The 26,686-nt window shown below is 35.0% G+C and overlaps 3 protein-coding genes across 5 annotated transcripts; 1 reads left to right on the top strand and 2 right to left on the bottom strand.

The window, feature by feature from the left end:
- Positions 1-10,976: 10,976 nt before the first annotated feature.
- Positions 10,977-16,732, top strand: LOC18038564 (protein DETOXIFICATION 44, chloroplastic). Of its 3 annotated transcripts, none has more exons than XM_024182810.1 (13): positions 10,977-11,461; positions 11,559-11,680; positions 11,963-12,147; positions 12,245-12,373; positions 12,969-13,104; positions 13,906-14,002; positions 14,128-14,228; positions 14,415-14,578; positions 15,102-15,173; positions 15,275-15,391; positions 15,651-15,746; positions 15,827-15,948; positions 16,105-16,732. In XM_024182810.1, exons 1-13 carry the CDS (start codon positions 11,184-11,186, stop codon positions 16,166-16,168), a joined length of 1,683 nt encoding a protein of 560 aa, XP_024038578.1. In that variant the 5' UTR covers positions 10,977-11,183; the 3' UTR covers positions 16,169-16,732. The 3 variants fall into 3 exon arrangements, with proteins under 3 accessions (XP_024038578.1, XP_006429489.1, XP_024038577.1); XM_006429426.2 differs by having other exon boundaries at positions 10,978-11,461; positions 11,963-12,118; positions 12,231-12,373; XM_024182809.1 differs by lacking the exons at positions 12,245-12,373; positions 12,969-13,104 and having other exon boundaries at positions 10,984-11,461; positions 11,963-12,118.
- A 102-nt stretch (positions 16,733-16,834) lies between these two features.
- On the bottom strand, positions 16,835-22,199 carry LOC18039596. The gene is made up of 3 exons (XM_006429428.2): positions 21,329-22,199; positions 21,151-21,247; positions 16,835-17,182 (listed from the first exon to the last, which is right to left on the bottom strand). Exons 1-2 carry the CDS (start codon positions 22,181-22,183, stop codon positions 21,191-21,193), a joined length of 912 nt encoding a protein of 303 aa, XP_006429491.1. The 5' UTR covers positions 22,184-22,199; the 3' UTR covers positions 16,835-17,182; positions 21,151-21,190.
- Positions 22,200-23,096: 897 nt separating this feature from the next.
- Positions 23,097-26,177, bottom strand: LOC18038256 (probably inactive leucine-rich repeat receptor-like protein kinase IMK2). The gene is made up of 2 exons (XM_006429429.2): positions 24,030-26,177; positions 23,097-23,879 (listed from the first exon to the last, which is right to left on the bottom strand). Exons 1-2 carry the CDS (start codon positions 25,900-25,902, stop codon positions 23,266-23,268), a joined length of 2,487 nt encoding a protein of 828 aa, XP_006429492.1. The 5' UTR covers positions 25,903-26,177; the 3' UTR covers positions 23,097-23,265.
- Between the last annotated feature and the right edge of the window lie 509 nt (positions 26,178-26,686).

Genomic DNA, 26,686 nt, shown 5'->3' on the forward strand with positions numbered 1-26,686 from the left:
AATTGTATAACAGCTCAAAAATAATTGTGAAGCTGTTACAAATCCTTTGAATTCAAAAATGTGAAATTGTTACAAAATTTTTTTTAAAGAAAATTAAAAACGTGCCATGCAAGCTTGGGTGATTTTGGGCTGACATTCGCGTATGCAGGACGCGCGGGCGCACACGAGTTCAACCAAATCGGTCTTGGATTTGCACACGCGCATGTGGAGAGAGCCTATATCCTTATAATTCTTGCTTATGCATGGGTAAGTGTCTATATATAAACACAAACCCCTTGGCTTATTTTTCCCTTGTGGGATATACCTCATTTCCTTTTAAATTTTCAACTTCAAGGGTGCACTTTGAGAGATAATTTCTCATTCACCTAAGCACCATTTTGAGTAAATAAATATACACTTTCGAAGTATCCGAACCTCACAAGATTTTCCACTTTCACTAAGTGAGACCCACTCAAAATGTGCCCTCAAAATAACATATTGATATGCTATTTTTTCAACAAGAACTCTCAACAACAATCGCAGGTTTCTAGGTTTCGATACTTAAGCTTATTTTGTTGATCAAAATGGATGGAAATTGGAGAAAAAAATGGTGGGATTGTTAAGCTTTTTCATGAATGATGGGTGGGCACGAAGGTGAGAAAAAAATGACGTGCTTGATGAACTGAAAAAATGTTGGCCAATTTTTCTTTTTTCTTTTTCTTTTTAATCCGTGTGCACGACGTCATCTTTGCTTTTTATCGAAGTTAATGGGAAGGTGCATGAGTGAAAATTTTGTTAACTTTAGGGTTCTTGCCAAAGTTACAACCGCTGTATCGTACACCCCATTAAAAAATCATGCATGAATGGGTGTAAGTTACAACAATTGTAACTTAATAATTGCTTAACTTTACCTGGAAATTTGTAAAGAGAAAAAAAATTTGAGTATTTTTTAAAAAATTTGAAATATTAGATGGTCAATGGATAATTGTCTCAAATTTTAATTGTAACTGTGTTAATCTTATATATTATTGGGAAATTATCACCGGTATTCCCTTAAATGTCACCGTTATCAAACATACTACAACACTTTTCACTTATATCACTCGTATACCCTAAGTTGACAAAAGAGTTCTGGCGTCCACCTTTCCATTTACTACTGTTAAGAACTTAACAGAATTTGAGCAAAATGACTATTTTACCCTTTAAACTCAAAATGAGGTAAATGGGATGACATGTCATTTTTATCAAAATATATCATTTGATATGTCATTTTTTACTAGGTAAATGGGATGACATGTCGTTTTTAAGAAAAAGACTAAATTACCCTTGTGATGTCAGCGCTCGTAAACGGCAGTTAACGGATCGGTGGACAGCAGAAGTGTTTTGTCAACTTAGGGTATACGAGTGATACACTTGAAAAGTATTGTAACACGTTTGATACTGGTGTCATTTAAGGGTATATGACTGATAATTTCCCTATATTATTTTATTGATAATCTTCATGTTAGTTATAAAATTTATGTATTTTGAAAATTTTTTTAAGCAAAATGATTTATATACCTCAATTAAAATAATTTAATAATATTGTAAAGTATGAAGAAAAATTAGAAGTATGAGAAATGCCATAAATATCACTAGAAGTTGTATAAACTAACGTAGATTACCAAAATGTGCCATAAGTGTGTGGAACCTAAGATTTTTAAATATATATCTCAAAACATAAAATAAAACAAGTGAAGGAAATATCTAAACATACAAGCAAATAAAGGCTAAATAAATAATTGGACTAAACGTAATAAGTTCACCCACAATTAATTATGAGTGAATAATAGATAGTAAATTAAAAAGAGAAAAAACCACTATATGATAGGGATACATAAATAACTACTCATAAAATAATAATCAAATACACTTGGTACTATTTGATGAGAAATAATATATAGTAAATTAAGATCGCTTAATTCGCACAAGCAAGTAAGCAAGCGACAATAATAATGATGGTAAGCAACAAAAGGTGTATGGTACGGGCCAACCTATGCTTTTCCAATTAAACGAGTGATTGTGTGTCAGATAAAAAAATAAATAAAATATATTGAATTATTTATATTAATTTAAATAAATACTTTATACAATTATTAGGGATATTTATAACATTTCAAAAATACACAAATCTTTTTTTTTTCTCTTTACAAAATTCTAGCTAAAGTTAGGCAATTGCTAAATTACACTACTGTAACGTACACCCCATACAAGAATCATGCAGGAATTGGTGTAAGGTATAGTAGTTGTAACTTAGCAATTGCCTAACTTTAGCTGGAATTTTGTAAAGTGAAAAAAAAAAAGATTTGTTTATTTTTGAAAAAGTTCAAAATATTGGGTGGTTGGTGGATAGTTATCATAAATTTTAATTGTAACTGTGTTAATCATATATATTATTTTATTGATAATCTTGATGTTAGTTATAAAATTTAAGTATTTTGAGAATTTTTTAAGGGAAATGATTTATATACCCTGACTAAATTAATTTAATAACGAATTATTAAGTATGAAGAAAAATTACAAGTAGAAGAAATGACATAAATATTCCTAAAAGTTGTATAAACTAATGTAGAGTACCAAAACGTGTCATAAGTGTATGGAACCTAAGATTTTAAGTATATATCTCAAAACATAAAATAAACCAAGTGAAGGAAATATCTAAACATACAAGCAAATAAAGGCTAAATAAATAATTGGACTAAACACAACAAGTTCACCCACAATTCACAACAAGTGAAATAATATATAGTAAATTAAAAAGAGAAAAAATCACTCTATGATATGATACATAAGTAACTGCTGATAAAATAATAGATCAAATACACTTGTTTCTATTTAATGAGAAATAATATATAGTAAATTAAGATCGCTTAATTAGCATAAGCAAGTAAGCAAGTGACGATAATAATGATGGTAAGCAACAAAAAGTGTATGGTATGGGCCAACCTATGGATTTCCAACAAAACGAGTGATTGTGTATCAGATTAAAAAATAAATAATATATATTGAATTGTTTATATTCATTTAAATAAAAACTTTGTACAATTATTAGGGGTACTTATGACATTTTTTCAATTTGTAGCTTTCTCCATACTTTGCAATTTGTTATTAAATTAATTTAATCATTAAGGGTATGATAAGCCATTTTGCCTAAAATAGTGAAACAATATATAAAAGTAACACCACTGTGATTGTAGGGACTTTAAACGTATTTTAAAATATTAAGTAAATTCCACTTAATTTCTTTAATCAATAGTAAGTAATCCTCATTTTTCCTTTGATTGTGATATATGGATGCACCCAATCGACAAATTCGAGAATATTTTAATAACCCTAATAATCTATTATTATAATCTAGCTTTTGAAAGAAAACGAAATACAAACAAACAAAAATCATGTGGTAAACAAATTAAACTTGTTAACTTGTCTCTGAAGAGAAGCAGCGTTTTTGTTTTGTGTAGCATTTCCATCTAGCCAAGGGAAATAAAAAGAATGAGAATCATTTATCGTTAGTGCCATTTTATTATTATTATTGTTATCATTTTTGTCAGTGTTTCGCATGCAGCTTTATCAAGTAAAATATACATACATACATACATACATACATACATACATACATACATACATACATACTGTTGATGCAACGATGACCCATAGGACCGTTTTTGTCTTTCATTCCATTAATGGTCACAAATTTTATGTTATCGTTCTCGTGTAAATTATTTATCAGATTCTTTGAGGTTTCAGATTACATGACTACGACGTTGGAAGCAAGGACAAACATCTTGTCTTTGTTTCTCTCTCTCTCTTTTTTTAACCCCTTTTTCTCCATGTCTCTTTTTTGTTTAATGAATTACTAAAATTGAGTTTTTGTATATTAACATTGACAAATCAGCCCGTCTTTTTGTTTTAATTACAGTCAAACTAACTTTTTTTTTTTTTATTAGATTATAAAGACGGTGAGAGATAAGATATCAAACTAATTAATTTGATGAAAATTCTATCCATACCAATAATTCACATGCATGTAACCAAACCCTTCTTATAAAGTAAAATAAATGAATGTCAATAACAATGGCGCCCAGCCTTACCCTCCTCTGCTACATTTGAGCAAAATCGAGCTCTAATCAAGCGTCAGAGTCAGAGAAAAGAAGATTGTCAAGTGTCAACTCGAGTAGCTAGTCTACCCAAAGAAACCAACGTTGATACACGACAAGAAGCAAGATTTTTTATTATTATAATAGAGATACAGAACAAGCTGATTCTAGTCTCTATAACGCATATCCCAGGCCAGTTGATGTTATGCATCCTTTTTTCTGACTTTATTAAGATCTAAAATAATTATAATTTTCTCAAACTGTCGGCAAACAATGTCGATAAAGTAGTGTTCAAAAGAGTTAATTAAAAAAAAAATAAATCGTAAAGTCGTAAGACAATGGAGGGATTAGACTACAGCGCAACCAATATGGCTATACAGTTCATCATTTGATTTTGTTAAGATTTTCAAACTTATGTTTATAGCTCCAGAGTCTTCTATTAGATTTCCTCAAATTATATTTTACATTTAACCCCCAAAAAAAAAAAAAATTTATTAGAGGGCGCAGTAGTATTGACGTGGTGGGGGCATGTATGCATAGTCGATCGACAATGTCCCGAGTCAATCGTCTAGCCAGCCAGTCTTCGCTAACTCTGCGTACTCGATCAGCGATGTTTCTTTTCACCATCTAGAACGACTGGGCAGTGAATGATCACTGAAACACCTGCAAACACAGGATCAGGATGCCTTTTGAGCCGTTCGATGTAAGCCTATAATTGGATCACGCGGAGGGGAAATGCCTTGCAATTGCTGCGTCACAGGTCCACTGATCATGACTGCTCAGTCCTCTCAAAATGCCCTGCAAGGCTGCAAGCTCAGCTCTCAATTCAATTCTGCATCAGGTAAGCAGAGCCCTCAGGTAAGCAATGTGGGCAGGTCGAGTCATAAATTTCTAGTCCGAAGGCATCATGGCTCTTTGGATATTTTATTATGAATGCTGGATATTGGAATCGACCAACCAATATGACAACTCTTTGACCAAAAAAAAAAAAAACAACTGTAAAATTATATAATTTTATAATGTTATATAATTCTATAATTATTTTTATCATCGTCGCATCACATGATTCGGACCTTTATCATTCACGACGAGTTAATCCGACTAAAATATCCTTGTAGACCAGGGCCAGTCGATACAGTATGACTACGGGCTATCACTTGATTTAAGGATTGGGATAAGGGAAATGGGAGGGGCAGTTGAGGAATATGACATCTGTGGATAGTGAGGGGAGAAAATCAGGAATCGTAAGTGGTCTCTCACGGTAATGCGATATGAATGTGGCCCCCGGGGCCCTGGAGCTGGAACTGGAAGCCTGCCTGCGTGTCTAGTCGGGGAACTGAGTGGGTGTGGCCACGCAGGGCGGGGCAAAATATTGTACGAATGCATAATAATAAATAAGACCAAGAGAAAAAAAACAAAGAAAAAGAACGGGTGCAATTTCCGAGGCGTCCCTCCGAGTCAGTGGAGGGTTTTATTTTTGGTAACAGAGACAGTGGTGGCCTCGGGTCTTTGGCCCATTTTGGGATTTTTCCATAAGTGGTATCACTTCACAGTCCCCCGACTACACCACCCACCCCCCCCCCCAAAACAACTCTCTTTCTCCGTCTGTCTTGGTTTTACTATTCTTTTTTTTTTTTTACTTACAAATATTACAATCCCGAAAAAAGAAAAAAGAAAAAAGTTCAACGTCTATATCATCTCTTTTTTTCTTTAATTTTATCTCGTATTAGTCGAAAATGAACATTGAAGTATATAACATTTGAGTAACAAAACTACAGATATATATGTGATGAGAATGGGGATATTAAAGGTACGTTTAGGATTGAAGTCGGGTAGCTGTACCTTAAAAGTTACATCACTAAGGTGTTTGGTAAACACTAGTTGCTGTAACTTAGAAGTTATATTAATATGATTTTTCAGTTGTATAATAAAAATTTTATTATATCTTTAATAATTTTGTTAAAATTATTATTTAAAATTTATATTTATTACATATTACTAACTTTTATTTCATACTTATAATTTATTTTTTTCACAGCAGCTGTAGCTTAAAAGTTACAGCACCTTAATCCCAAACACACCCTAAGAACAATATCACACATCTGCAGAAAATAAATCTTGATTTATGAACTTCCATAAAATAATTATGATAATTATTTCATTTTACGCGCATTTAGGGCCAATTTAGTGATGCTGTAGTTTTTAAAATAATTATTATTAATTATGTGGTAGAAATAAATAATCAACTTTGAACAGAATCTGTTAAATGTTTAATAGTTTTTTTTTAAAGTGCTCTGAATTTTAAAAATAGTCGCATGAGTTTGGTAAATTTACAGTTAAGCTATTGTAAGATTATAAATGACTGAATTGGACATATTGTTGAAAAAATTTATTTATACATTTATAAATATGTTTATAAAATATTTTTTATTTCGTATATATAATAATCGATAGCTAGAACAAACATTTTATAATATTGATTTTATTTTTTATTTTATTATCTCAATAAAATTGGCAATAGTGATAATCTCGGTAAAGTTAATAATTATATTTCTTTAATTAATATGGATAATTTTGAATTTTTATAATATATATGAGGAAATATATGAAATTATATTAAATACAAAACTTATTATCAAAATTAGATTTTAAAAAGTTACTCATTTCTTGCTTTTTTAAGTATGTTGTAGGATGATGTGATTTTGTCAAAAATGATTTTTAAAAAAATTCACCAAACACTGAAATTAACTTTTAATGTTTTACATCACTCTTGAGTCTCTTAAAACAATCTCAAATGAACCCTTAGCATCACTTAATTGTATCAACGATAATCCAAAATTCAATTACAAAAAAAGTCTAACCAATCTTTTATATTCAAAGTATAAGATCATTTACATTTAAATGATCGAAATACTTATTCGTAAGTAGGGATTTCTTTTTCTGAAAACCTCCTAATCTTTTGCTTAGACTTTGACATTAGGAATGTGTCACGATCAACTGAAAACAGGAGCAACCAAAATAAATTAATAATATTGGTTATTATGATCTGTAAAAATGGAGCTGGTATTTGGTGTGGTGATGGTGGGAAGTACAAGAAGGTAATATTTAAGCTTTTTTATTTTTATTTTTTATAAGTAAATGTCATTTTCATAGAGTAAGAAACTTCCCAAAATCAAATAAAGCTCCTTAGACCGATACCAAACAATTAGGGAAAAAAGATCACTTTCCATGATAATAATTTAATTGGGGCAAAAATGGGGCCACCCATCATAATACTGTTGCTTTGTGATCACATTTTTCCCTTTAATGGAGATACAATTATCTCTGCATTTGGCGTGAAAACCCCATCGAGTTTGAGAAATGTTACGGTGAATACTCATTACACGATATTCATTTCTTCTATATGCTCATTATGATGTACCTCCTCTAATATTTAATAACAAGACATCATCTCACTTGTGACCTTTTATCACAAAATTAACAAAACATAAACTGATTTAAGATTTGTTTGAGAGAGGAAAAATACGAAAAAAATAATAAAATATTTTTATTATGCTCAAGTAGTCAAAATAATAAAATATTTCTTATTTTCACGGACACTAATTAAAAAAAAAATCTTAAGTGTTCTCAGTGTATGCTTCTTCATTTTATTAGATTTTTGTAGGTTAAGTGGTATTTTAAATAAATAGTCGATAAGAGAATCTGTATTAATGATTAAAAAATATTTGCTCAAAGTGGTAGGTGGGTTTATTATAAATTTATAACCAATATATGGACTCCCTGTCAAATCCTTACCCTTAATTAAGCATATGAGATTTAAACACCATAATATGTACTAATAGTAATCATTAATGAGAAGATTAACTGAAAAGGGGTGGTAATCATGAAGGGAGGAAATTAAAATATTAGGGATTTCTTTTTCAACAAAATTTCAAAACTATAACCACTCACCAAATTGTATAAAATTTACACGAAAAAGCCACATGCACTTGTGAAAAAAAATAGAGTACTTTCTTAGCCAAAATCTTCAATTCGTACCGTAGTCGGCAGAGGCACCAATTAAAAAGACAGTACGTATGATGACAAAAGATTTAAAATAATAATAATAATGATAATATTCAAACAAAATAAAATCCGTCCCTGCATGATAAGAGAAAATTGATTTGTAAAATAGGAAAAGAAAATAATAAATTAAAAAAAAATGAGTCAAGCTTTCTCATGGCTCCAGAAGAGGTGACGTTTGTCCGTATATCCCCACGTTCTCTCTCACTCGGGGCCTCAGCAGCTATAAATACAGCTGTGAGTTCATCTTTATTACGAAGAACCAACCAAACATTTCACTCAATTCCAAAGTCTTCTATCTAGTTTGGTTCGGTTTCTTGGTTTTTTGTTGCCAGAAACTATTGTCTAAAAGTAAAGAAGAATCTGTTAAGCTCAGGAGGGATAGCGCCATGGGTGCCATGAATATGGGAATGATCTAGGGTTTCATGATAAATAATGGGCACTGGCGCTATCCATCCTGAGTTTCATGGCTTCTTCTTACTCTCTCTCTCTCGAGATCGGCTCAGAAGATCATGGTGTTTGATTTTTTGATTCTCCTTAATTTGGGTACTTAATGTTTTCGCTTCTCAACATTTTTTCTGCTTCATTAACTTCTATCAATTTTTGATAAGTTCTATTGGGGGTCATTTTCTTTCTCTTTTCTCTTTAGTTATTATCTTTTCTTTTCGTACAGTTACGTTTGATTTTTGCCCTCTGATTTTTCTTTTCTCTCAAAAGCTTATAGAAAAAGATAAAAGATATTAATTGCGGGACTTATCCAATTCATGAACAAGGCACGGTCAACTGCGTGTTGGTCTCCCATACCCCCTTTTTTTTTTTTTAAATATATTTCCTTAAAAATACAAGTATCATTTTGGTTTTAGTAATTTGAAGTACATATCTTGAAACGTTTTTTTTTAATTAATACTACTAATTTATACACATGATTTTTGATTTTTTTTTAAAGAAATAAACATGGGTCTGAAAGTATAAATTATTCTTTTTATAGCATAGCCTGAAGATTAACTTAGTTAAAAGATTTTTATGAAACATAGTCGAAAAATACATAATATGATAAGAAATAAAAAAAAAAAACATAAAATCTACATCACCTAATTATGATATTTTATTTTTGAAGAGTTTCTGTTTTTTTTTTCTCCACTTATCAGGTGACTGTATTTCCACGCTTCGTTGCTTGCTTCCACTAAATTATATATATCATTATTCGTAGGTATTGGGTATTGATTGACCTACCAATTTTGTTTTCTTTATACATTTTAATTATAAACGCAGATGATTTCCTCCTGAAAATTGATTTTTATATATCGTATATGGAAGAGTATGACAAACATATTTATGGCTTCACCCAATTATGTGAGCCAAGATGAGTAAACTATGACCTTACTTTTTCAGACCAAATATTTTGTCTGCGATAGAGTGGTCGAGTCACTGTTTATTCAACCAAATCATCTCCTCCTACTGCTAATAATAATAATAATAATAATAATAATAAAGGAAAACTTTAACAAAGAATTACATAATATAATTATTTGTATATAGATTCTGTTTGTTATATACTTCAGCTTAATCTTGAAAAACTCATAATACTTGGTGAATAATTACAAATACAATGTTTTGTATTAAGTGTGAAATTATTATTATTATTTTCTTGTTGCTAAATAGATAATTTTATTTCCTTAAAATTGTAAAATAAAAGTCATAAGAAAAAATGTAGCTAGAGAGTGGACTTAGTTATCCGGTGGTGAATTTGCTTACAAGGCGCACGTGAGTACAAGTCCTCTCATATATATCATAAATGATGGAGCTTGCTACCTTACAACATCACTAAGGTGCAGCACTCTCGCAAAAGCGAGATCCACAGTCGAATATTGTTCATGTGAGACGGCTGCACCCTCTATATATGGAATTATAAAATTTTATATTTAAACCATTTCAGCTTGGAATAAAGAATAATAATACATTAGTATTTAGTTTATAATGCCAGCTTTTTATTTTAATTTTTTATGTACAGACTTTAAAAATATCAAAGGCAATTAATAAAAAAAAAACTTCAAATTGTGAGCGGTATTATATAATGCAATTGGGAGGCAGAGACTGTCTATAAACAATCTTTAAACAAAGAGCGAGCTTGCAGATTTAGCAGGGGCTGTTGAGGAAACATTTTCAGTTGCAGGGGGCGCAATTCAAGCAGAAGGTCTCCAAATTCGCGCAATATTTTTCTCTCGACGGAACGCTTTGTTTGTCTGTGACTCTACATTAAAAGAAGTTCGGTTTTCTTTAGTCAGGTTTTTAAGGAAAGTGGAGGGCTAACAAAAATCTTTCGTCATGTGCTCAAAACGGAATTTAAATACACCCGTAAATGTACATGAAATGTGTGGTTGTGTGAGAAGTTTTGACATCAAATTTTCCTGTCATGAAAAATATCTATTTAAGATTGGGTTGTTACAACATTGAAAAATTACGTATGTTCCAATTTAGTCGCTGTCTAATTGTTACTTTTAACTTTATTCACATCTAATCTGAAAAGGAATCAACAGGGTAAAGATCCCTTTTTTCCGTACTGGTTTGCTATGCATTATTGGATGTTTAATTGTTTATTAAATCAAATATTTTTTTTTTTTGGGGGGGGGGGGGAGGGGGATAAAACGAAAAAGAAATGGCAAGCTCAATAGTGGGCTCTATTGGGTCACTTTTTTATAATGGGCTTTTCAGGCAAGCTCAATAAGAGCCCAAATTAAATACAATCCGAGGTCCAAAAGCGGCAGCGGATGCGCACGCGCCTGCACGTGACTAAAAATCCAAACTGAAGCAAAAAATTCAAAAACAAAATTCAACAAAAATGCCACCGATGCGCGCACGCGATGAGGAGAAAGCAGATATTTCGAGACGCATGCAAATGAAATCTAGACCATAACTAACGGCTCTGCGTTTCTGTTGGGCTTCGTCGCCAGGATTCGAAGCAGAAACAGAATCTTGGATAACTTTTTAACAAACAAATTCAATTCAATGGCTGGTACTAGTACTAATCTCTCGCGCCATCTTCTCTGCAGCATGCACTCTTCTTCTTCTTATTATTATTATAATTCTAAACAAACCAAATCGTCGTCGACGCCGGGTAAATTCAGAATTTTCAACCGAAGAAACTTGACTTGCTCCGCTCGCTTAAAATCAGCACCACACAAGAAAAAAACCGCCAGTACATCACTCCAAACTTCACCTCCCGACCCGAGCCGGTTCTCTTTGTCCGGTTCATTTTCTCTTATCAATATCATCGCCCGTTTAAGGTACTATTTAACTAAACTAAACTAAGACTCTTGTTTGTTTTATTTATTTGGTTTTAAAGTGTTTTTTTTTTTACTAATAATTATTTATTTGTTGTAGCGACGGGTTTAAGTTTGATGAATTAGGATTGGAAATATGGTCAATTGCATTGCCCGCTGCGTTGGCTTTGGCTGCCGATCCTATCGCTTCACTTATCGATACGGCCTTTGTTGGTCATTTAGGTAACTTTTTTTCTCTTAATTTTACCAAAAAACGGCTGCGTTTCAACTTGTAACATAGGATTTTTATTATAATTGAATCATACGTTGTAACTAGTAAGCGCATGTCGTACTAGGATATTGTAACTGTTGGTGATGTTGTTTTAACAGCATTTGACTTCCAGGCCGAATAAGTTTACTCCATTAACGCATTGCTTGGTGATACTGATATTGTAGTTGATGATGCGATTAATGATTTATTTGGTGGTTTTGAATTACGAAAAGGATTTGCCTTTCTATTTGTAGGATCTGTTGAATTGGCAGCTGTTGGGGTTTCGGTTTCTGTGTTTAATCTAGTGTCAAAATTGTTCAATGTTCCTTTGCTCAACATAACAACATCCTTTGTTGCTGAAGAGCAGGCAGTGAAAAGTCAGGGCAGTGATGATGGTTCTAGCCAAATTGGTAATGGCATTAAGCTGTTGTATGAAAATGCTACTGCACTTATTTTCCGTGTTATTGTCAACTATCTTTTATATTTACTTGGATAATTTTTGGTTGTGTACTTGCAATTAAGATCATGGAGTTGAGCAACAAGGCAAGAAACTTCTTCCTTCAATCTCAACTTCTTTAGCACTTGCTGCTGGCATTGGCATTGCAGAAGCTCTGGCACTCTCTTTTGGATCCGGTTTCTTAATGAATATCATGGGTATACCTGCAGTACGTCCTGCTCGTCTAGTTTTAATACATTCACCACTTTAGTATTTTGCTTATCTTTCTGGGTTTTTCTGTATGGAGAGATTGTTTTCAAAGTCTTGTCTTGGTCTATCGTCACTTAAATAAATGCAAAGGGCAAAACTTTTTTTTTGGTACATCAGAAATAGCATACTTCTTGATCTTAAGTATATGAACCATGAAAAATGTAGTCAGTGCCCAATTGTAATTTGTGGTTCGTATAGTGTGTCTTGTATGCATACGACAGGGCGGAACAATCAGGTGTCAGTTGTGTGTTTGCAGGTGAACTAGAATGTAGAAGTGCTACTAATGAGGATGTTGCTTGCATTATTCCACTCTTGAATGCTACACTACAACCACTACATCAATTAATACAACCTTTGCATGGCAAATTTGGGAAGAGAATTTCTACTAGTTTACACCATCATTTCATGCTTGAGGCATCTTTCATGAATATTACAGTGACTCCATGGATGCATTATGATTACATCTTTCGCATTAAGTCTTATCATATATTCCATGGGGATGTTTTCTGGAAGCTTTATATAAGATTTATCACATAAGATTTATCATGCTATAGGATTCACCAATGAGAGTGCCAGCTGAAAATTTTCTTAACTTGAGGGCCTTTGGTGCTCCACCCATTGTAATTGCACTTGCTGCACAAGGTGCTTTTCGTGGATTTATGGATACAAAGACACCTTTATATGCTATTGGCAAGTATTGCAGCACCCTCTTCTCTTCATATTTATCTGTTTTTCTCTCTATCAATCTAGCTAGCTATTTATATCTTTGAATTTAATTGTATGCACATTGGGATTTCTCTGTATGCAAATCAGGATCGTATGTCCAGATTAGTTTTATGTACATGCTCAATTGAATCTTTTTTACAGTATTCATGTTCTGAAAATTACTCCAATGTAAATCTAAAACAGTACTGGCTTTAATTCATATTTGATTCTTTGACTAGTGGAGAAGGTACTTTGATCAGTCTAGGCATATTAAAAGCCCCATAGCTCCAGGACCTTAAGTTTTAATTGGTCGATAACTATTAACCCTGCCATTAGTTAATTATTCGTATAATTCAAATAATTTACCGTGCATCGACGCATATACAACTAGAGACTGGAATCGCAGGCTTTCCTATTTTCCTAAAATCCCCTTGTCCCCACAAGGTTCCCGAACCTTGCCTGAGTGCACCATCACTCAAGCTAGATGTGAAGGTATTACAGCATCATATCTCTAACCAACCCATTACAGTGCTCTCTTTTTATGAGCAAGGTAATCATCTTTGATCAATTCTATTACAAAAGTACCTCTACCTCATCATTAATTGAAAATATATTGAGAGGATGGAGTTAGAGAAGCATTTTATTATATTTATATATAAAATGATTCCTTCTTAAATTTTGTATGTAACTCTCTGGTAAAAAGGATTTTTAACACAAAGGTTATCTTGTTTTCCTGATAGCTTATGTCATATGTGCATGTGACAATTGTCTACTCTGTATTATCAGGGGCTGGCAACTTAATAAATGCTATACTGGATCCAATTTTGATATTTTTCTTCCATTTCGGAATTGGCGGTGCGGCAATTGCTACTGTGATTTCTGAGTACGTCATTAATGTGGTAAACTTAACATTGATTGTCTGTGTATTTTGCATCTGATATTTTTGCAATTGCATTAGTTGGTTCAATTGTTTAAATCCTTGTTGATTCCCCTGTATAATTTCAACAGATATTTGATTGCTTTTATCCTTATATGGAAATTGAGTGACAATGTATTGTTGATGTCCCCAGACATTGATGGGAGAAGAGTTGTCCACTATCTAAAATCTGGTACATGCCTTGCTTACTATTTTTATATTGTCCAATTAACATTTTATTGTTCCAGAGGTTGAAATCCTTAGGGTGTCTTGTTTTTATACCAGAAAAATCCAATGGAAGTTATCTGTCTTATTGATACTTAAACAGTGTATTGCATGCAATCCACTTAAGTAGAGGATGTATTCATTTTGTCTGCAGGCGGTCTTCTGATTGGCAGGACCATTGCAGTGCTTCTAACTATGACATTAGCAACATCCATGGCAGCGAGGGAGGGCCCAATACCTATGGCTGGTTATCAGATCTGTGTAGAAGTTTGGTTAACACTGTCTTTGCTTAGTGATGCTCTAGCATTGGCTGGTCAGGTAAAACTTTTGAGCATTGTAGTCTGCTGTGTTGTTTCACACGTGATATCAAATTTTTATTAGTGGATAGACCAAAAGTTTTCAAGAAGTAGCTTGTTCACTACCTACTCAGCAACTAAGTGGTTTCTGAAGTTATGTGGAGTTACTCAAAGTAAAAACCATGGGATGTTTTCTATCTTCTGTGATTCATGACTATTATATATGTCGTAGTTAACTTCTGTTTGAGGCCATTCTTACTTTTTTCATGTCCTTGTGCCACTGGCCATCTGGATGAAGAATTTATAGATAAGTTGGAACAAGAGTGCAAATATTAGTTTAATGTACTATAGATGCCAATGCCGACTAGGATGTATGGGGTTCAATCAAATACTGTACGATAGTGGTGGGACAATGTTGGCAACTTTTATGTATCTTGGTTTGAACTGAAGGCATCCATATCACACAGATATATGCTGAAACTAATTGGTTTTTCTATTTCAAACGTTTTTGGTTCCAACATTATTCTTTGATGTCTTTTTCACAGGCTCTTCTTGCTGCTGGTTACTCCCAAGGAAATTATGAACAAGCACGCCAAGTGGTTTTCAGACTCTTGCAGGTTTTTAATATCCCTAACTACTATATTTGCCTTTCCTGTGATTGGTTTCTTTTCATTTAACTGATTCAGTTTCATGTTATTTCATTTTGATTGGCAAGCAGATCGGTTTAGTAACAGGAATTAGTTTAGCTACTTTATTATTCCTTGGATTTGGACCATTCTCTCACTTGTTTAGCACAGATTCTGAAGTTCTGGCAATTGCCTGGTCTGGCTTATTGGTGAGTGACTTGCACTGTAAACAGTTTTCTAGTTCAAGACTTTTCTACTGTTGAATAGGCTTTTTGTCTAGTCCTTTTTTATATTACCAATACATTTTCCTTTATAAATCCTGTGGTATGTATTGCATTAAATGCTTCATCTGGGAGGTTATTAGTGAAGTCATTTTCATGTCCCTCGCATCATGTGATTCACGGTCGCAGCTTTGTGATGGTAGACGTAAATCTCTGAGGCTTACCTGACATTAACTCTATTGTGCAGTTTGTTGCTGGATCCCAACCAATGAATGCTCTTGCATTTGTCCTCGATGGGCTGTACTACGGGGTTTCTGACTTTGAATATGCTGCCTACTCTATGGTTCCCTCTCTTTCCTATCATACAATAGCATAGTGTAATACTTCAATTTCTTTTCTCAGTCGCTTATATGTGATTGATAGGTACTAGTTGGACTTACCTCTTCAGCATTCATTTTTGTGACTGCTCCCATCTTTGGTCTTGCTGGAGTCTGGGCAGGGCTATTTCTCTTCATGACCTTGCGAGTATTATTTGGTATCTGGAGGTAAGCTGAGTTCAGGTTTCAGAATGTTAGGTTAATGTTTGATTACCATATTTAACTGGTGATAGGTTGTCTATTAGTGAAATAATAAGCAGTCATGCATTTTGTGGTTAAAATTGGGTGACGTTAAGTAACACTTAAAATGATTATTCACTGCAGGTTGGGCACAAAAAGTGGACCATGGAAAATGGTGTGGTCTGAGATGGAGAAGTTAGATGAATGAATGTTGCAGAGTTATTGGCATAGAATTTGTACCGTGTGCTCATACTGTTTAATGCCACACCAGCGTATGGCACAACCAAGTGCTTCAAGTATTTAAGAGTTTAAACGCCAATAGAGCAACCTCCACAAGTGCTCCAGGCACAGATTTTGTGCCGCCATAATTGAAGATACATCCTATCAAGGGTATTTGGATTACTGGTGAGAGGCTTTTTCGTTGACAGAAGCAGCCTACAAAAGTTGTCGTCTATCTGCTAAACTATGAGGTTAGAATGATTATTGAATATAGCATTTGGCGGTGAGTTTAGTAGTTTAGAACTTAGTAGTGCTTCACCAACTTCTTCCGTCTGTCGCATTCTACACATACATTGTTGATGTTTTTTTGCGGTCGTAGCTGAGAGTGGATCCTGCATTTGGCCATGATGAGAAAGTTCATTTACACAATCATCATTGTCTAATGATGTATGGATCCGTAGCATCAACATCAGGAAATGTATTATAAAGTAAAGAATCAAAAGTAGACAAATCTGGGACCTAAAACAACTTTCAATTGATGAAATCCAATTTAATTTGTTGAAGTACAAACCAGATAGAGTTTGTGAAGGTAATAAAAAAAGAGAGGGGGGGGGAAGGGATTAAAACAACATCCAATTGATGCAATCCAATTTCATTTCTCGACTTACGAACCAGGTTGAGTTTGTAAAATGATTAGAACTTTGAATAGCAGCAGCAGAACAAAATAGATATTACAATACTACACAAAACATGATCGATATGGGTCCTGTACATATACCCAAATTGGGAGCAAGGTAGGAGGATCCTCGCCTTTGCTCCAATGGCCTCCTATATTATCATCAGGGGCTCCAGAAAAATAGCCGAGCTTGAGCTCAAACGGCACCAAAATTTGCAGCTAGAACGTTGACATCGTCTTGAGGACAGTGGATTGTCATCTTTACAACAGTAAATTTCACGAATACCCGAACATTGACATGTCAGCTAAAACGATGGGCGCACATCTCTGTATCGAAAATTCAGAAAATAACTAAGACGGTTAATAATAAACCAGAAAGGTTGATTGTAGTAGATTTTACATCTATCTACGTCTAAGCTAGATAAACAACAGAGAGAATTGAAAGAGAAATCAACAAAATATTGACATTCAAATACTCATACGGGCATATGATTGCCTTTCTAATGAACCACATTTATGTGCATCAGTAAGAGAGTATGCTGCAAGTACTTCATTTCTCTAATAAGATTCCTGTCATCTTTACAACAGTAAATTTCACGAATACCCGAACATTGAAAGAGAAATCAACAAAATTTTGACATTCAAATACTCATACAGGCATATGATTGCCTTTCTAATGAACCACATTTATGTCCATCAGTAAGAGAGTATGCTGCAAGTACTTCATTTCTCTAATAAGATTCCTGTACCGAACAACATATGAAAGGAAAATACATTTAATTATTTAGAGCTAGGTCTGAAAAGTAGGTTCTGTTTCTTGGAGAATGTTCTTCCCTTCTTGGAGAATTAACTGAAATCTTGCATTATTTTTAAAATCTTTATCTACCAACTATGATTATCAACTGTGATGACGCAGAAATTTGGTCAACCAAAAAAATAAAAAAACAGCGGCAACACAAGAAATTAATGTGGTTTAGCACTTGGCCACATCTACATGGAAGAAAAAATAAGTTCCACTATTAAAAAAAGCAATTGCAATCGAGCTTCTATTTTTTTATTTTTGGCTACTTGTCAGTACTCCTTTTTTTCTTTTTTTTTAAAGAGAGTGTGTTTGTGTGTAGAATGAGGCGCTCTAAATAAAGTGCTTTTAGATAACCCATAACCTAGATAAAAAAAAATTATTCCAATAACCGATATCACTAACGCTTACAACCTCATCTCTAATCAGTCTAGTCAGTGTCAAATTCGGAAAAGCTTCTAGACATTTCGAACTTAAACAAAACTCTCTGTAGCTAGATTCCCAACTGCCAGGCTTAATTAAGGTTGCTCAGCTTAATTAAGGCTTCTAGTAGCTGGGCTAAATAAAACTTGCAGCAGCTCGATCGCTACAAAAAATAAGTTTCACTATTATAAAAGCAATTATCATCAAGTATCCCCTTTCTTCCCTCTTTTGGGCTACCTATCAGGACTTATTCCTTTTGAGTACAAACAAAAACTTTATTTATATTACTTTTTGGGGTAACTCCAATTCAAGATAAGTAACTTTTACTGATAACCTTTATTACTTAGATTCCAAACTTTATCTCTAATCAATACTTGTTTCCTTCTCAAATTCATATTAAGCTTCTAGATCTATATATCTCTCTAGCAACTGGACTTATTTGTCTTCTATAAGCTTCTAAGCAGCTGCACTTATTTGACTTATTTAAGCTTCCAACAGTTGAGTCTCCAGCAAATGGACTACTTTGACTTATCTAAGGCTTTCAGCAGTTGGACCAAAGCCCACTTTCAAGACTTTATTTCATTCCACTGTTTATTACCTTTATTTTTATGGTACTATAGCTACCTCTTAGCTCCTGAAGCTGACTTATCAGAAACTGAAAAGAGATAAGATTATTTCTCTCATTCTTCTATAACTCACCATCAGATTCCTCTATAATTCACCATCACACTATCTCAGTAGATCGATCAACTCAACCTTATGTCATATTTTCATTCACTTAGAAAAGAGAGGAAGGCCAATGCAGTTGAGAGTGGAGTAAGCCCTTAAAAAATAAGATATAGTAGCGGAAGTAGACATTGGATTCTGATAAGCATAGCAATTAGTAAAAGAAAAATATGCCATCTTCATTTTACAAGAGAGAGATCAGCAAAGAGATGAAGAAAGAAAAAGAAAAGAGAGAGAAACAAAAAAGAAAGAAAGAAGAGGACCGTATACAAAAGCCTAGAATCAAAATTAATTTGAACAAATTACTATGATTTTCAAAACAACCCACTGTCAGAATTTTTCCCTACAAAATCTAAGATTATCTCTACTACTAGTATCTAATCATGCTTTTGTATTCATTCATAAACACCAAAACAGACTCACCTCTTTGATCTCATGGTTCTTTCTTCTATTTTACTCATGGCTTAACTCTCTTTCCTCTTCTTTCTTTATTCTTCTCTGTTTTCTTCTTCTTTCCTCATCTCTTTGCCGATCTCTCTTTTGTAAAATAGAGATGGCATACTTTTCTCTTTATACCACTTAGAGCTAGGGTTAGTTAAAGGTTGGGATAAAACTAAAATGTCTTTGACTTAATGAAGTGACTAAAATACATTTAGAATTGGGCATTACATTAATAACCCCTTCCCTTTATTGAGCCATGGATCTCCTTCACGCCTGCTTACATCTGCCTTTATAGGGGAATGGGAGAGAAATAATCCTAGTTCTTTCAACTTCTAATAATCCAAATTCAAGAACTAGAAGCCAGCTGCTCTAACACAAAAGTAAAAGTAATAAAAGTAATAGACAGTGGAATAAAATAAAAAGGACGGTGTTGTTTCAGCTGCTGAAGTCTACTACAAGTCAAATAACTCACGCTGCTAGAAACCTTAGATAAGTCAAATAAGTTCAATTACTGGAGACCCAAATATTAGAAGCTTAAATAAGTCAAATAAGTTCAACTGTTAAAGACCCAACTGCTGGAAGTTTATATAAGATAAATAAGTCCAGCTGCTATAGAAATAAAAACTGTTGGAAGTTTATATAAGAATAATAAGTCCAACGCTATAGAAATAGAAATAGAAGAATCCAAAAACTCAATATGAACTTGAGAAAGAGATAAGCGTTGATTAAAGATAAAGTTTTGAACCCAAATGATAAAAATTATCAGAAGAAGTTTTATCTAAGATTTGAGTTATCCAAAAAGTACTGCATAAAAAGCATCTATTTCCCCTTAAAAGTTAAACCATCAAAATAATGATCTTAAATTCAGTTGTATATGCGCTCTCAAGAGAGATGAGGAGCAATCAAATAAATCAGCCCCCTATGATAGCTCTTGGAATCCTAAATATGGTTGGAATCCTGAATATGATGCCACCAATACTAATAATTGTAGCAATTCGCACATGTATCTTTCTCATCAATTTCATCAATTGGCATTGGTTGATGAGAAATCAAAATGACAAAGAAAAAGGAGAAAAGAAGAGCAGTAGGCATGAAATTCTACCAAAGGAATAGGTACTGAGTACGATGAGCAGGCGGCAAAAAAAAAAAACATAGAAGCTTGATATCAATTGCTTTTTCAATACAGGAGCTTATTTTCTCTACCCATGAACATAAGCCAAATGCCAAACCACATTAATTCCTTTTGTCGCATATATTATATCACCCCCACTCGTTATTTTCTCTGTTGACAAAGTTTCTGTGTCAACAAACTAGACATGAGAGGCTGACACCATCCAACAGCTTGGGACTTTCAAGGAATGAGTGATGAACCTAAATAATGAGCAATGATATATGGCCCACGCAAACCCAACACCAACCCCAAAAAATTGCTAATTTACATGTGCATTTTAAACACTCCAATTTTTATCATTTGGTGCTTGTCTCAACAAATACAAAATGCAATGAAGTGGCGCTGTTTCACCAAATTTCAGGCTTAGCATGTCACATATATCGTTGCGCTTTAGCAAATCTTGAACAATGACTTGCAACTATTTCCAAGGCATATAATCTCCTAGAATCAAGACGACCCACGTGTTTCAGATTACACACTCATGCCTATATTGCTTCTAGTCCCTTTTGCACTACCATCCAGCCCTTTCCATAAGCAAGGTGAATACAATTAGACCAATATGCTTGCACTTCCATAAAACAATGAGTTAAATGACTCATTTGGACTATAAAACCTAAAAGAAAAATGAATTAACATTCTAAGAATCATTGAACATTAATGGTTGCCTTTAATAAGAAAACAATAAGCCAAACATGGTAAGATTCGAAGTAAAACAACATACACTATAAACATTACCTTTTAATCAACCAGCAATTGAACACAAACCAACAATCGTTTACTCTAATCCAGTAGACCTAGCAACCTTGTACCTCAACTTTCTATTGTTATTTTCCTGCCAAACAAACAAACAACATTAAAAACAATTCACCCGACAATTTGCAAAGAATTTCGTTTTCATCAGACCGAAACTCACCAGCTCAAGAACCTGAGCCGAACTGGATTCAACCAGCCGAGCCAAGCTCTCAACTTTAGCCAGCATTTTCTCATACAAATCCTCCAAGCCAGCTGTATAACTGGCCGCATCTGGTCCCACTAATCGTTTCAAGCTCTCAACTTGAAACCCTTCCGCACACAAATCTAACTGCTCTTGATCGCTCACTTTCTCTTTCTTGGCACTCAAACTCTCCTCCTCCATCGCCGCTGACGAGCAGTTCATAAACGGCAGCGCGCAATTGGGAGCGAAACTACCGTAATGGCCCCGAAATGCAGGACCAATGTTGATTACGTCGATCGTCTTCGGATGGAACGAGCGATTAAAAGTGTTGAACTGGTACGCGCGGTACTGGTGCGTGTGGATGAGTTGGTCGGCTAAAGGCGTTGTAAAGAGAATGAAAACACACGGCATTAGAGTTAGGGTTCGGGTTTGGGTTTTGACGGGGAAATGGAATTGGAGGATTTTGGAGAGGGAATCGGTGACGGAGAATTCGCGCAATGAGGGGCGTAGAGGAGAGTGACGGCGACCGGAGAACCAGCCGAGGAGTTGCTGGTGGTGGTGTTGGAGAGGGGGGATTTTGAGTGAGTCGACTCGGCCAAGCGAGTCGTAGAAGGAGAGAGGGACGCCGGAGCAGATGAAGCCGGTGATGGTGGCGACGAGATGAGAGTCGGTGGAGGCGGAGGCGGAGTCGTCAGAGAGAGTAGAGGGAGTGATATGAGTGACGTGACCGAATATGAATCCGTCCACGTCACCTAGTGATGACGAGAACCGTTGGATCATTGAGGCTAGTGTCGGACCTGATATCGCTATTTTTTGTAACTGAAGGTCTTCCATTTGCGCGAATCGCAGGAGAATGAGCTCAGCCGATGAACCGAGGAATTACGAAATCTCTTTTCGTGTATTTGCTTCGCCTTGAAACGACGACGTTTGAGATGCTCTCAAGTCTCAAATCTTTATTTTGGTAAAAACACTCAAAACCGTGCTTTAATCTTTCTGTGGCGAGATAACAATTAAGAAGTTTATATTTTCTTATAAAAAAAAATATTATAACTTATATTTTATTTGGATTTAAGATTTTTTTAAAAAATATGAATATAGAAAATTTTATTGAAGGGAAAATAAAAGAGTTACATGAAAGAAAAAGCGCTGCTTTCCTCGTGATGTCTTTTTTTTTTTTTTTTAATATTTTAGCAAATGCTGGATATCATGTGGGGGAAGATACCCGAAACGGCACCACTCGTGATGTCTAGCATTTTCGTAAAAGAAATATAAAGTAGTTACGAGAGTTGATTTTTTTTGGAGACCCATGAATCCTTTAGGAAACTATTGTGAATAGAAGCTAACTCATTTCACCACATAAAAAGAACTACAAATTCTTATATTTGTCCTCCCAAAAAATATGAGACTAATAATGGTAAAGATAAACAATTAAGCCATTGAATTTGCAAAGGCCCTGGTGGACTGAAGCGAGAGCTACGAAGATATGAAAGTGTTTGAATAGGAATCACTCTCCAACCCCACAAATACCAGCCTCGAAAAACTACAGTCTCGATAGCTTTAATAATTGCTCAAAATTTCAGCATAGAAAGAAAGAGGTTTGATGATGGCCCAACGCCAACGGCATTGCAAAGCTAGAAATAGAAAAAGGCTAATGCAATTTCATAATTTTTTTTATTAGAGATTCTCTGTTTACAAACAGAAACATGAATTGAAAAAGATTACATTTATTAGCATAGACAAAAAGAATATTTTTTTTCTAATAAACCTCTCACAACACCAATACGTATATACACAATAATAAATAATAAAGAATTTGATGACTCTATCCTACTTGGCTTCTCCTGTAAATCCTACAAACCAAACCCATTTGATGAAATTTTCGGATCTTCTTGTTGATGATGACAATAAATGTAACTCTATTCCGTTGTGCTTGGGACTTTTGCTCCATCATCACCAGAACCAGTTGCTAGCTCCGGTTTAATTTCCTCTAGTTGCTGCAGCACCTGCAGGACTTCTGGGCGTGCGGCTGGTGAAGGATCGACACAATGCAGAGCTAATTTCAATGTGTTAAGTAACTCATCACCTATGATTGTGTTATCCCTCATAAGCTCCAAATCAAAGACTTCGTTAGTCCACTCTTCCTTAACAATCGAGGCCACCCATTGAGGCAAATCCATTCCATTCATTGGCTCGCCAGGGGATTTTCCTGTTAAGAGTTCCAATATGATCACTCCTAGGCTGTACACATCAGTTTTTGTATTGGCATTCTTGAGCTTCGAGAGCTCCGGTGCACGGTAGCCTAGTGTCCCGGCAGTGGCAATTACATTGGTGTTGGCAGCGGCAGTCATGAGACGAGAGAGGCCAAAATCTGCAATGCGAGGATTAGTTTTCTCGTCCAGGAGTACGTTGCTAGATGTGAGATTCCCATGTATCATGTTTTCTTCAACATGAAGGTAGTTTAATCCGCGAGCAATGCCTATGGCTATGCTCATCCTCGTTGGCCAATTGACAATAGTTTCTGGACCACGAGCTGCATGAGGTAAAAAATGCATATTAAAATCTATACAATAGCCACAACATCACGAACCACTCACTTACAAGCGACAAAGCTGGTGATTCTCAATAGTTTGCTGAGAGTAATTCCTGGGATAAAACTACTTTCAAGCTTGAATGTACTTACCATGGAGGAAAGATGCAAGACTTCCTTTAGGCATGAAATCAAAGACAAGAAGCTTCTCCCCTTTTGGCCCCAAGTAGTATGCTCTGAGAGCTAAGAGATTTGGGTGGTGAATCTTCCCAATAGCAGCAGCCTCAGCTTCAAACTCTTTCTGTCCCTTAGTTGTCTTCTCTCTCAACCTCTTCACAGCAACTTCACTACCATCTTCTAAAGTTGCCTTGTATGCTGTCCCATAAGTACTCTTTCCCATTATTTCTGCAGTTGCACACAATAGATCATCGGCAGTAAACAAAAATGGCCCATCAAAATGCACTAATTTTCCACCCATTTCGCCACCAGATTCAACTTCAGTGCCAGCCTTTGGAGCTGCCCTCTCAACAACTTTCTGAGCGGTAGATTTACCATTCTTTTCCTTTGAAGCAGATCTTTTCCTCATCAAACAAAAGAGTAAAATACAGCATAATATAAGTAGAACTGCCAGGAGAGCACCAACACCTATGAGAATAATGTCTTTGGTGCTGAGTTTGCGGTGATGATGGTGTTTAGGTGCCTCCACTGGTGGAGGAGGAAGACTGATAGGTGCAAGGGAGGGACATGCAGTGGAAGGGCTGTAGCCACATAGCTGCAGGTTCCCAACAAAAGAGCTTGAATTGAACTTCTTGGAAAGGAGAGGTGGAACAGAACCAGAAAGATTATTGTAAGAAACGTTGAAAGAGGTGAGATTTGCTAGGCTGGCAAGTGAAGGTGAGATTTCACCAGTGAAATCATTTTCGGATAAATCAAGTTGGTTGATGCCAGAGATGTTGCCAATAGTTTCTGGGATGTGGCCTTTAAATTGATTATTCTTCAAGTTGAGCACTGTGAGGTTCTGTAACCTTTCTAATCCTTCTGGGATCTTATTACCAAGGCGATTGTTCTCAAGATTAAGTGACACAAGAGAGGTTAGGTTGGTAAAGGTAACAGGAAAGCTTCCACCGATGGCATTGTATGATAAATCTAATTTTTGGAGCTTAGAGAGTTTCCCTAGCTCATCAGGTATGGGGCCAACAATTTTGTTATGACTCAGAGAAATCTCTTGAAGCAAACCCAACTTGCCAAGAGAAACTGGAATTGTTCCAGCGATAAGATTATGATCAAGGTTCAAGAACTGAAGTTGGTAAGATTTGTTTCCAGCTAAAACACCCCAATTATTTGGAACAGAACCAGATAAATTGTTGTGTTGAAGAGCAAGGACAGAAAGAGAAGGTAGCCTAGTGAGACTCGGTGGGATGGAACCCAAAAGCGAATTATAGCTCAAATTAAGTCTATATAACCGGGTGGAGTTTGCAAGACTAGGAGGAATCGCACCAATAAGTGCATTGTTACTCAGATCAAGAGTTTGAAGATTAGGACAGTTACCAATTGAGGGAGGAATAGAACCAGAAAGCCGGTTATTAAAGAGATAAACACCTCTGAGATTTGGAAGGAAGCCAAGTGACCATGGGACAGGTCCAGCAAGAAGATTATCGTGAAGGCTAAGCTTTCTTAAAGCGTGAAGCTGACTAATTTTCTCGGAGATTCGTCCTCCTAGTCCCCTCCACGGAAGCTGAATAGCGATGACCTGTCCCTTAACACACTTGATTCCTGCCCACCCACCTGAGCAAGCTCCGACACCACTGTCATTCCAACTCCGCAAAAATCCATGGGGGTCTATCAGATCATGTTTGATTGCTCGAAGCGACTGATAATCTGCCTGAGTAACAATTACCCCATCCCATGAGTGACCTGCAACAAATTGAGATGTAAAAGCAAGTACCAAACACAAAAACAAGTGTGTATATAGAAAAAAATGCTTGTAGTTATGAAATGGGTACAGATAACGATAAGTATTTTCCATGAACACAAAATAGATGAAACAGAAGAGAGAAAAAAAAAGAAAAGAGAAAGAAAGAAAGAAATGGGAAGGATGAAGAAGAGCTAGTAAATGATATTTCTTTTCTGTTTATCTTCTTCTCTACTTTTTGGGTTCTTGTTTTTCAGAGAAGAAAAGTGCTAAGTGTTGAAGATTGTGAGAGAGAGAGAAGCTAAATAAGAAGGAAGAGATAAAATGATTCAGTGAGGCATGTAGAGCTGCTCTTGTTTTGTTTTTGTTTATGGAAGGGAGACAGAGTCAGCATGGGTTTGGTATCAGAGACGTCATACTTTACATAATTGTAACGGCTAGTTTTACTTGAGCACACCTGGTCTTGAAAAACGGTTATGAAGAATCCGGGTCAGGCCTCCACGTCTCAACTCCAAAGCGCGGTCGTTTTGCTAACGGCTATTTTTCGTAGGGCTACATGCACGGTATTATCTATTCGGGGAGCATCAGTCAAGCCACGTGGCCAACTTTTTTCTTTCCGTTGATAATTTCTTTGAGAGTAGTAGTGGCGATTTATGGTTCGCTCTGACTGCTTGAATTATGTGGACTGCCTGACTTTAAGAGCAATGTTGTTTTCGAGGAAAAGAAAAATTTATATATAAACAAAATAAACCGAGGTAATTTTACACTAACGACATTCTTCTATTTATTTTATCGATTTTCATACTTTCCTTCTTAAAAATACTCTCTGAATAATCTGATTTTGTATAAAATAGGCAGTGGTGCGTGATCAAATGCAGGCCACAACGTTAATTTAAAA

The sequence above is a fragment of the Citrus clementina genome, unplaced genomic scaffold (assembly GCF_000493195.1).
Source record: "Citrus clementina cultivar Clemenules unplaced genomic scaffold, Citrus_clementina_v1.0 scaffold_6, whole genome shotgun sequence".
In the NCBI taxonomy this organism is placed as follows: domain Eukaryota; kingdom Viridiplantae; phylum Streptophyta; class Magnoliopsida; order Sapindales; family Rutaceae; genus Citrus; species Citrus x clementina.

Coding starts and splice junctions, on each gene's coding strand:
- LOC18038564 (XM_024182810.1), top strand. CDS start 11,184: ATGGCTGGTACTAGTACTAATCTCTCGCGCCATCTTCTCTGCAGCATG. Junction 14,229..14,414: donor TGTCCACTATCTAAAATCTG/GTACATGCCTTG, acceptor TTTTGTCTGCAG/GCGGTCTTCTGATTGGCAGG. Junction 15,747..15,826: donor AATATGCTGCCTACTCTATG/GTTCCCTCTCTT, acceptor TGTGATTGATAG/GTACTAGTTGGACTTACCTC.
- LOC18039596 (XM_006429428.2), bottom strand. CDS start 22,183: ATGGAAGACCTTCAGTTACAAAAAATAGCGATATCAGGTCCGACACTA. Junction 21,248..21,328: donor CGGCTCAGGTTCTTGAGCTG/GTGAGTTTCGGT, acceptor TTTGTTTGGCAG/GAAAATAACAATAGAAAGTT.
- LOC18038256 (XM_006429429.2), bottom strand. CDS start 25,902: ATGGAAAATACTTATCGTTATCTGTACCCATTTCATAACTACAAGCAT. Junction 23,880..24,029: donor TCTTGCATCTTTCCTCCATG/GTAAGTACATTC, acceptor TACCTCATGCAG/CTCGTGGTCCAGAAACTATT.